General features: G+C 43.9%; 1 protein-coding gene across 1 annotated transcript; it reads left to right on the top strand.

Moving 5' to 3' along the window:
• Positions 1–1,780: 1,780 nt before the first annotated feature.
• Positions 1,781–11,780, top strand: LOC142786317 (putative glutamate receptor). Its single transcript, XM_075883942.1, has 3 exons — positions 1,781–1,890; positions 4,119–4,209; positions 11,597–11,780. Exons 1-3 carry the CDS (start codon positions 1,820–1,822, stop codon positions 11,765–11,767), a joined length of 333 nt encoding a protein of 110 aa, XP_075740057.1. The 5' UTR covers positions 1,781–1,819; the 3' UTR covers positions 11,768–11,780.
• The last annotated feature ends 266 nt before the right edge of the window (positions 11,781–12,046 follow it).

Below are 12,046 nucleotides of genomic sequence, written 5' to 3'. Positions count from 1 at the left end.
CGTCATTTCCAATAGCCAAGTGCCTCATGGCTCAATTAGCTCTCGCATATGCACGCATGTCACGCGAATACTCAATAACAAGTGGCGCATGGTAAGACAATTGAAAAAGAAAGATACCTAAGAAATTACTTTCACTGCGTTTTAGGAAGTAGCCTCTCGGAAGCCTGATCATTCTTCTCCTTGCGACGGTGCAAGAAGCCACTGAAGGAAATGAACGAAAGTGGTGAGTTTCGAACGGCTTAAGACATTGCATGAGGCCGTCACTGTCACCGTTGGCGAAGAATTTGCTGCTAATTGGCTGGGCTTGTTTCTTTGAAAAAAAAAATGGCTCATTGTATTTCGCAGTATAAATTGGAGTGCGATATTGCAATAACTCTGCTGTATAAGCAAGATGGCGTGATTGTGTGCACCTGAAGTTCGTAACATACTGGTATGCGCCCTTGTTTACAAATTTCGACGTAGTCGAGATTTCTCCGCAAAAACGGCTATTAATTCTCCACGTAGAACACGTTTTAATATTTGGCAAGATTCGCGATTGCTTGAGATGATTCTGTTCAGTTTACGCGCAGGACGCGAATGGTCAAGTTTATTGGATAAATTACGCGAGAACTTGCCATAAGGCATGAATGTTGCATGCCACATCTATAGAGGCCCACGCACCTCACCATAGACGAAATTACCGGATGGCCGACGACTGTCCACGCAGCTATCAGTTTGTAGCATGACTCGCTTGTACTTTTGCCTACATAAATAGTAAACTGTAAATTATTACTCTATTAAACAATGAAACATGCCTTCAAATAATATAAACAGGTTTCTGGCCAAATAGTTGTGACACTTATTTTGCTGATACTCATCTCTGTTGGTTATTTATTCAAAGTTTGTTGATTTATATTGCAGTGAAACCATTCCTCGGAAAGAAGGTTAGAGTTGCGGTGTTGCAAGTGAGTTGAAACGTTACAATCTGGCAAACAGGGAAAAAATCTCAAATACAAAGATAGAAGTATTGCACATGATTTATCTAATTGCAAAATGCACCAATCATTTTCGTTCGTGCTTATAAGCGTTGCTAATGAACCAGCCGTCTGCGAAGGATGGGCAGAAAGTCGTTGATCTATAAAGGCAGGTTCTCTAACCTATGGCTTCTCTGAAAACATGACATTAGAAATATATTTTTTTTGTAGGAACACTGACTTTGAATTTCAATACTTAAAGAGAACGATTCACTGAAAAGTTCATATATATATATATATATATATATATATATATATATATATATATATATATATATATATATATATATATATATATTTAACGTGGCCGTGGTTTGTGTAATCGCATGTCCAAATGACTCAACAAATGAACAAAACCACTATTGAAAAAAAATGTATGCCCAGAGTACTTTGTTGCAATATGTACATTGATGAAGGATTCAAATCCAATGTTGAATTAGTAAATAGCCCTACAATTAAAAACGCAAAAGCCACAACGAATGTTATTTGTAGAGGCTTGCAAAACAGTAGAAAATCCTGGCAGTCGCAATGTCATTGCCAGTGGTTCTCTGAGGGGCATAGAAGATTGGAAGTACGTACGCCGTAATTACTGCATCTTGAAAAAAAAATATTGCAGAGGTACAGTCAGACATACCTACATAACGGTGTTTCTAATTATGAACATTTTATGCTTTCTTAACCACTTGCCACGACATGGTCCCGCGAGCTAGTGAACTTTCCTGCAATAAACATGCAGTCAACCCCAAAAACTCCATTCGCAGCGGCTGCCTTGGCTCCGTTTGAACTTCAGCGGTGACACCATTAATATGGACGAGGTGCAAATGTCTGGACCTATGGCCAACCTCTTGGATCTGCTTACAGAAAACCTGGGGTTCACGTGAGATTCACACACTTATTTGTCTACTTCTTTCCTGCATGAGCAATTTTCAAGAATTACCGCTTTATAATATGCCCAAAAAGTCGAAACTGCAGATTATATGTAAAATATCGCCTTAATGGACAGCCGTGCAGAACCTTGTGAACAGACACAAAAGCAATGCCACTTACGAAAAGTGACAAGAGTGAGATAATTGATAAAATGAAGGAGTTGGTACTTACGTGTAGATGTCGATAATGACTTGCCCTTATCTTGGCAAAGTTAGCATCACGTGGAAACGTAATGAGCACTGGGCCTATTTCGAGACCGCTAGAGAGACGTCTACATTATATGTTCAGTTTGTTTGTAAACAACTGCGGGATATCGAATCTCTCTTGCGAGAGAGCTACGCATGCCCATAGAGGCACTGCTAATTTGCTCTTCACGCCAATACTGACTCTGTAATGTACACGTGTGTGAAAACATATTTATTATCAGCAGGATGTAGTGTGCGTATGGAATGTTCAGATCCTTGAAATTGTTCTGTGAGGCTTCTCGATGGAAAGTAAGTCCACAATTGTCGTCTGCCCTTTGCGTTAAACAACTTATAATAGAAAAACTATGCACGTTACGAGGCTGTTAACACACAACAAGCGTCGCTTGTTTAGAACTAAACAACTCATCATATTTCTGCACGTGTTTTGATCGCCAACGAGTACCCTGCACGCTATCTGAGGACATGTAAGGACTCCTACTGAAATACAACTTTATGAGATTAGCGAAGTGCAATTAGCGGTTTCCTGGACGACAAAAGACATTCCCGATCGAACGCCGGATGGCGAGCTCACCGGCCGTGTGACTCATTACGAAAGTCAATAGAGTGCGCATCAATTGGCGTAGGCTCATATTCATCCACCGTCTAGAAGTAAATTGCGCTCCCCTGTAGAGGCGTATCAGACTATTGCTATACAGTTGTGTTGAAGAAAGCGCACACTAGGTCAAAACGTGTGAATTCATTAAATGGACCTTCAGTATAGCTCTGGCCACACACTGAGAAAAATTACACCATCCCCCCCTAAAGGGAATCATTAGTAGCTTGCGAAGAAGCGCTTGGGTAGACCTAAAGTCTCGCTCATCACGGGCACCTAGCCCGATGTGAACGCGTGCTTTGAAATAAAGCACACTATGAATTCAAATAAATTCAAATGAAGCACACCACTGTAGTTTCTGTTACTCGTCGCGAACTCTTGTGGGAGTACGCCACGCGTCTTGATCGCTACGCTATATACGCGGGGGCACGTGGGTTCATCGCGCGTCTGCAGAATCTCGCTCCCCGATCCCATCACGTGATTGCTGAGAGAGTGAAAGGGAGAGAGGCCACCGCATCTTGCAGAGCCAGTTTCACAGGCCCGAACGGGCTAGCGCGTACCAGCGCATTCTTACTATAGGATACAACGCGTCGGTTCATCATGCGTCTGCATAATCTCATTTCCCGACGCCATCGCGTGATTGCTGTGATAATATAAGGTGGAGGTACCCAGCCCCAAAGCTTTTCCTAAATTAAACTATAGGGGACTCTGGCGCTGATATAGTTCAGCGACCATGGGAATGATGGGCAGTACATGGATTTGCCTCTTCGAGCTTGAGGGCTTTCAATGCACTTGTGTCTTCCTTTATTGCGATGTTTTGCTTTTGTTTCGAATGAAAAAAAAAAACAGACGGTTATAAACTTCGTGAGCCGATTTGAATTCACGAGCCTAAAAGGTTAGAGTGGTGAAGTACAACGTTACAAAGCAACTTCAAGCCACGCGAAGCCAACCGGAGCCGAAAGTACGAAACTGAAACAAATGCGTGTACTACCCGTCATTTCTATGCTAGCTGAAATGCCGTGCGCTGCAGCTCCCATAGACAGTTGCGCCAGAGTTCCCTCTAAGTGTACTTGCAGGAAATTGTATGCCCAGCCCCCTACCACAGACCCGAACGCGTTAGCGGGTGAGCGCGTTATGGCAGCGCTTGGGCTATCTGTTGCGCATGCGCAGTAAGGGTGGTCACGCACACCGCATTGCACTCGCCCATGAGCTGCTTCTCATTTAAAATCATCCGGGTCTTTTGATAAGCAGCGCAGAGAGCAATTCATTGTCATCATTTACGTAAGTCGTTAAGTCTGTTCATCGGTGGTACGACAATAGCGCACTTGCACCCGGGAATTAGCAAAATTTGCTAATTCACCAAGCTTCTTACTCTCGCAGTTACACTTTGCATTCACCCGAGGACGGCCATTGGGGAGTGCCTTTGCCGAACGGAAATTGGACAGGCCTGGTCGGCATGATGCATAACAACGTGAGTTAAACAGCGAATGCTGACTTGACTCTCGCATCTTGAAGCAGTGCTCAAATTTTTTCGAATGGCGCTGTTTCTGTTAACGTTGCGATCAACACTTCTGAGCTTTCTTATTTTATAACTTTACACACCTGTTTTCTTCGATTATTAGCGTAATTGTGTATTTCGTGAGCCCTGGGCACCCCATTTGCTGTGTTAAGTTTGCATAATAATATTTGACACATAAGAAGGTTGAAGAGGTGGTATTTCTGTTACACCTGTGGCCTCATGAAGCAGCAACTTATTGAACAGCTTATGTTGACTGTGTGTGGACGACAAAGAAACTCCTGTGACGTGCTCGCTCACACGTTATTTCGCATGAACGGCGGATGGGATCTTCGAAATTTCCTTGAGCCTAACAAGATGAGACATCAGCGGCAGATCCTCGTGAATCATTAATTTTTCTCAATAGCCATAACATATTTACTGTGTAGATACGCAGTTTAACTGTCAGATTTACCTTCTGTTTTCAACTTCAAAATATTTGAAATTTTTTTTCTAAATGAAAGGTTCCATAACATTTTGTTTTGAGGTGGATATACATTGTTATACCTGTAATTGCCACAAGAAATGTTATCCGTTATGCATTCGCCTAAGATGATTCAGAGGCCAAAGCCATCCTCTTATTCTTTTTGGTCGCAGGTGATGCGTTGACTGGCGCCCGGTCTACTTAAGAAGCTTTCCGCACATGACATCCTTTTGCACTGCCTCTCTGATCGACCTCAGTTAGACCAAGTGACGACTTGATGTGACGACGAAATCGTGGGATGTCACCTTTTGTGACATCATCATAACGTTTTAGTTACGCTGTAATGATGTCCCAGAATTTGACAATCTGTCCAAACCTGAGTGCGATGACGTCAGGGTAACAGTAATCAAGAGATGGTTTTTGGTATCAGCTGGGTTGACGCTGCCGAAGTGAGACGCCGACGCTTATGGTCAAATTTTGCGTTTGATGAGACATCTAAGGCGTATTTTCTTTCTTTTTGCTGTATTCCATCATCATCATCAGCAGCAGCAGCTGCTGCTGCTTTGACCTGCAGCTTGACTAGGTCCACTGCAGGTCAAAGGCCTCTCCCATGTTCCGCCAGTCAACTCGGTCCTGTGCTTGCTGCTGCCAATTTATACCCACGAACTTCTTAACCTCATCTGCCCACCTAACCTCCTGTCTCCCCCTAACCCGCTGCCATCTTTGGAAATTGAGTCAGTTACCCTTAAAGACCAGTAGTTATCCTGTCTACGCGCTACATGCCCGGCCCATGTCAATTTACTCTTCTTGATTTCAACTATGACATCCTTAACACCCGTTTGTTCCCCAATCCACTCTGCCCTCTTCTTGTCCTTTAAGGTTACACCTACCATTTTTCTTTTCATTGCTCGCTGCGTCGTCCTCAATTTAAGCTGAAGCCCCTTTATAAGTCTCCAGGTTTCTGCTCCGTAGCTATGTACCGGCAAGATACAGCTGTTATATATCTTCCTCTAGAGGGATAGTGGCCATCTAACTGTCATAATTTGAGAGTTCTTGCTATATGGGCTTCACCCCATTCTCATTTTTCTAGTTACTTCAATCTCGTGCTTCGGCTCCGCGGTTATTACCTGCCCTCAGTAGACATAGTCTTTTACAATTTGAAGTGAACCATTACCTATCTCGAAGCGCTGCTCTCTTCCGAGGTTGTTGTACATTACTTTCGTTTTCTGCAGATTAATTTTAAGACCTACCTTTCTGCTCTCCTTGTCTAACTCCGTAATCATGACTTGCGATTCATCTTCTGAGTTACTCAGCAATGCAATGTCATCGGCGAAGCGCAGGTTGTTAAGGTACTCTCCATTAACTCTTATCACTAACTGTTCCCATTTTAGGCCTCTGAGAACCTCCTGTAAGCACATTGTAAATAGCATTAGGGAGATTGTATCCCCTTGCCTTACACCCTTCTTATTGGTATTCTGTTGCTTTCTTTATGAAGCACTATAGTAGCAGTTTATCCCCCGTAGATTTCTTTCAGGATGTTTATATATGCTTCGTCGACGGCCTGATTCCGTAGTGTCTGCATGACTGCTGATATTTCTAGCGAATCAAACGCCTTCTTTTAACCTATGAAGGCTATGTATAGTGGTTGGCTATATTCTGAGCATTTCTTTATTACCTGATTGATAGTATGAATGTGGTCGATTGTTGAGTAGCCTGTTCAAATCCTTCTTCTTCCTTTGATTGAATTCTAATGTGGTCGTAATTCTGTTAGCAATTACCTTGTAAATAGCTTGTATACTAAGGAGAGCAAGCTGATCGGCCTTTATTCTTCAAGTCCTTGTCATATCTTTATTATGTATTAAGATGATGTTAGCATTCTTCTAAGATTTTGGTACGCTTCCCGTCAGGAGACACCTCATAAGCAGTGTGGCTAGTTTTTCTAACACAATCTGTCCTCCATATTTCAGCAGATCTGATGTTACCTGATCCTCACCAGCAGCTGTGCCTCTTTGCATGCTCTCCAAAGCTTTTCTGACTTCTTCTATTATTGCTGGTGGGGTGTCATCTGGGTTACTGCTGGTTCTTATAATAAGGTCGTGGTTGTCCTTGGCTACTGTACAGATCTCTGTAAACATCCTCCGCTACTTTAACTATCATATCCATATTGGTAGTTAATTTGCCTTCCTTGTTTCTTAGTGCATACAGGCAATTTTTCGCTATCTCAAGTTTCCTCTTCACTGGTTTGATGCTTCCTCCGTTCTTCAGAGCGTGTTCAATTCTCTCCATGTTATACCTTTTTACAATGAATACCTTACGCTTATTAATCGACTTGGAAAGCTCTACTAACTCTATTTTGTCCGTCCTTCTTAAGGCTTTCATGCTTTGACGCTTCCTAATGAGATTCTTTATTTCCTGGGACAGCTTGCCAGTGCCCTGCCTAAGTACCGTACCTACAACTTGCACTGCACACTACGTAATATTCAAGGACAGCAAGTTACCAGAAATAAATGCTTACGAGAGCTTATAATTTGGTCATATCTAGAGACGCCTGGATTTACAAAACATATTATCAAAAATGGCTGCACATTCACGAAGTGAGTGCTCAAGAAATGCTCCATTGACGTTGCCGTCGAGCGGCGACTGCTTGAGCCATTGCCTTCGTTTCTTGTCAGCGTTGCTGTCCAGCCGCGGCTTCCAGCAATCTCAGCTCCGTTGGTTGGCTTCGCGGCAATAGTGCTACCGCATCTGGAGCTCATAATTTTGGGGTCAGAGTCATGATGATTCCACTTTGCTGCTCAGAGCAGTGCCTCGCATGCGCTCTCGCCCATGGCGGTGTTATGACAGCGGGGAACGCGCGTCGTTATCAGCGACTTTTAGTGGCGTGGTCTATGTACGATTCTGCTTGCACAATACGTCAGGACGCTGAACGATGCACTTGTTCTTGGAGCAGTTTTCGAGCGGTGCTGCGCCCATGAACGGTCCATTTTTAAAAGATATGCGCTGTATCTACGATCTGTATATGGTATTGCACACAGATAATAAATACCAATATAAACAATGTTTACTTTCCAATAATATGCGTGCTATGCACGCTCGGTAGAAGGCATTGTGCGAAGATAATGACAAATGATATGAAGAATGTTTATTATTCAACCACATGCGCTCTACATGCGCTGTGTAGATAGTATTTCCCACAGATAATGATAAACGATGTAGAGAATGTTTAGTTTTATTTAAACCATACGCGCGTTATATAAGCACTTTAGACAGTGTCGCACACAGTGTTTCACACCTGTGCTTCGACTAAGAATGATGGCGGGCCTCGACGACAACAGCCAGACATCGTGGGTGCAAGGAGCTTCGCTTCTAAAAAATAAAGTTTGCGATATTTTATTTTCGAAATAAGAAACCATTCATTTCCGTGAAAAAAAATCTTGACCACAAGTTGAACATATTTTAGCCATTTATTTATGGGCGCTGCAGTGCATAAAATCTCAACTGGACAAAAATAATAAGAAACGAACTAAGGTCGTCGCAAGATGTGCAGGCTTCCTACTGAAGATCAAGTGTTAGGGGCCTCTAAAGCTCTTCTCTTCTGTGCCCACATATTACCTGCTTCTTTTTATTAAGGGCGAACAGAAATAGGACTCATTTAGAAGTATACGACATTGTTGCAATAATGAGCTGTTCGGTTGCTTGGCTCATCGTAATATTGCAGGTTATTCTATGTGGGCGGAGACACCGACTTAGTGTGGGGGCTTTTTCTTTGGGCCCTAGCCTTCTTTCGCCGAAATATTGCTCCTGTTATGCTGCACTTACTGTTCAGTCTCTAGGGCTAAACAATGATTGCAATATCAACACATGGCAATGTTATACTTTGTTGACAAAGCATGACTTGAAACCTTCACGAGGCCAACCCTAACATCTGATGCAAATCTGTCAAAAAGAGCATTTTAACGTTACTCGAACCTCTGCTAATGTTGGAAAAAGGTCACGTCTCTTCTAAAGTAGTGCTGACTGCGCCCGCATGGAAACTGAAAAATTGCTTGCTCCCGCAACGCAAACATACGAGACACACAATAACACTTTGCTGGCCACCGCACAGATCTCCATTCGTCTGTATTGCTGCGGCGTACATCCTTTGCATCGAGACTGCATATAGCAGGATGACCACGTGCACAGCTTCCCTGGCTTCAGAGTACGAATTCCTGGGGGTTTACGTAAAGGAGGGGCTGGCTTTGGCCGTTATGAGTTACCATATTTTTTTCACCCGTTGTCAACCTTTGAAAACGAGGAAGAGTGGACGACGCTAGATAGAGGGAGCGAGGAAAATTAAGCACACTTCAGTAATAGCCACAGTGTCGCCAAAAGGTCGAAATACTGAATGTGGTAGCACCATAACTGGATAGTCATACAATGTAAGGTCAACTCTTCAAAATGATGGCGTAAGGAAACGCGGCCGGGACAGAAAGAGGAAATCTACCTGAATCTGTATATTGCCTCAACGCAAATGGGGTGGTGACAACACAGTGCGCGCATGTTCCTTTTTTGTTGGGCTATTGTCTCTCAAAACTGCTACTTCTGCTGCTGCAGCGTGGTATACGAGGAATAGTCAGGAGAAGCCCCGCCGCGGTGGCCTAGTCGCTAAGGTACCCGGCTGCTGACCCGCAGGTCGCGGGATCAAATCCCTGCTTCGGCGGCTGCATTTCTGATGGAGGCGAAAATGTTGTAGGCCCATGTGCTCAGATTTGGGCGCACGTTAAAAAACCCCAGGTGGTCGAAATTTTCAGATCCCTCCTCTACGGTGTCTCTCATAAACTTATGGGGGTTTTGGGGCGTTATACCGCGCACATTCATCAATCAATAGTCAGGAGAAGTACACCGGCATTTGAAAGCAAATCTTGAATTTTCGTGTCTCTAATATTTACATCGAAATGAACCTTTAAGGCATAATTCTTCATCATCGTAAGCCACAGCATAAAAAATTGCACAAAATTTCTTGCAAGCGTGTAGTGGGTACTATGCTTATGCCACGAATGACGAAGGATGGCGTAGTCAATGCCTGCCTACTACACAAAAATGATTATTTGTGGTGTAGTGGATGCTGGGCAAATGGGCTTGCAGCAGTTACCTAAAGAGTTTACAAACGTTTCTAGTAAGCCTGCTTTTCCAGTCTTCGCTGTGACTGTGCTGCGCGTTCCGCGCAGGGCTGGTGTTTTTTTATTTGTTTATTTTCAAAGCAACTGTGACAAGATTTCTGGTTACATATTCAAATCAGGGGCTCAAGTTTCAGAGCTACATATTCCACTGGCCAGTGAAAGGACTCGAAATTGTCTTATCAGGCATTTAAAATGGCTCAACAATTCCGTACTAGCACGTGTGACTTAAGTCCGGTATCAAAGGTGATCATGTTTATGACGACGCCATATAACTGGTTTAATAATTTCAATGAGTGATTGAAAGTTCAACACTGAAAACTTATTCGTCCAAGAGCAGGGGCCTCCTCCTCTACTGCCCCTCCACCTGGCCTCGCCCCCCTCCTTTGTAAAGAAAAAAAAAACACCATGCCACGAAGTGGCTGACACAACTAGAGTAACGCTCAGATGTGTAAATGGTTTTATTAACGTGATTGCGCTAAACAGCTCGTTCCACAGAAATTTCGGCATCGCTCTTGGCGTAATTGGTTGTGAGCGAAAAATCATCATCTTGTTGATGACCAAAAACTCGTGAGCAATGAAAAGAAAAACTGGCAGCATATCCACGGGGTGAATGATGGAGAGTGGGGCGAAGCATCCGTCCGTCTATTCGTTCTTGCTTCCGTCCGTCCATGTGTCCGTCTGTGTGACCATCCATGCGTCCATCCGCCCGTCTGTGCGCGCGTCTGTTCGTGCGTCCGCACGTTCCTCCGTGCGTCTATCCCTGCTTTCGTTCATGCATCCGCCCCGGCGTCTGACCACGCGTCCATCCGTCCATGCAGCCATCCGTGCGTCCGTCCATGCATCTGTCAGTGTGTCCGTTCGTCCATCTAGTCAACACTCCAAGTACCACCATCTCGTATCTTTTCATCATATATTCCGCATGTAGAAGCACCGCCATCTAGCGGACATTCCAAAGACTAAACAAGAGGTGGCACACGCACAATTTCTTGTGGTTTGCGCTTCGTGTCTACTTCCCACCTCTAACCACCTCGATTTCATGGTACATACTAGTTCACTGTATTCGTGGCACTGCTCGCTAAACGTTTCTAAAATCAAGGAGGTTATGCCCAGCAAGTATAACGTAGCAACCCTTTCTTGCCAGATAGTGCTCAATATACATGCCAATGGCTGCGAATGGGGAATGAAAGACAGGAGAATTCGGCTTTTAGTTAACACGAACGCTGGGAATTTTTTATTAATCAACAACGCAAAGGAGAAATCTCCCACCGGCACCACCTCGCAGGTCAAAGCGTAAGACTTGTTACGCACTACTACGAGGGACGAATGGATGCTGCTTTTAGAAGCTTCGCCCCTAAAAAAGAAGAAAAACTTCCGGGTCCGAGTGACGATCGAACAACGGCCGTCTGGCAAACAGGTGTTCTACCAGAGATCCAGAAGGCATCGCGCAGCAGGCCCGATTACGCTGTCGCGGCCCACGTTTGGAGGTCAAGCTGAAGCGTCGTGCTGTTTTGTGGCTGAGCTCGCAAGATGAATTAGGAGATCAGTTAGGGTATGATTGTTACGCCTGCGTCTCTAATCGGTCCTCTTTTCTTTACTTATTTGGCTGTGGCTTCTAAAATCAGCACATTCAGCTCATTACGAAATATACTCGTATACCCAGAGGCAGACTGCCATAATCAGCGGACTTGTAGCATAACATGAGTAATTTCGATCGTTTCAGATCTCCGACTTGGCGCTGGGTCCTTTAGTCATGACTTATGGTCGTTCTCTGGTGACCACATTCAGCTCCCAAGTGACAACAGACTACTTGACCATCTTAGCTGGCTTTCCCAACATCATTCATGCAAGCATCTTTGGCACACTGATGGCCTTCGAGCTGCAGGTGAACTGACACAATTGTTTCGAAATGCGTGTCTTGCGTTATGTTGCCTCAGCAATTCAGATGCATTGTTTATTGTAATCTACTTTTCACGTCATTTTACTGTAGTAACGGGGCAACTGTGCAGGAAGTTAGAATGAATGATCGAATAAACTTTAATAAGTGTCAGGCATTTTTCTTATCTCAAGCTTTTCACGACAATAATTAAGATATTAATACCTATGATTTCACTTTCGGGTTCTCACAGAGTACAGGAAAGTAAAAAAATAGCACGGGCTAAAGCAAAACCTT

This window comes from Rhipicephalus microplus, chromosome 2 (genome assembly GCF_043290135.1).
Source record: "Rhipicephalus microplus isolate Deutch F79 chromosome 2, USDA_Rmic, whole genome shotgun sequence".
NCBI classification, from domain to species: Eukaryota; Metazoa; Arthropoda; class Arachnida; order Ixodida; family Ixodidae; genus Rhipicephalus; species Rhipicephalus microplus.
The sequence above is the reverse complement of the archived record's forward strand: the minus strand, read 5'-3'. Positions and strand labels throughout refer to the sequence as shown.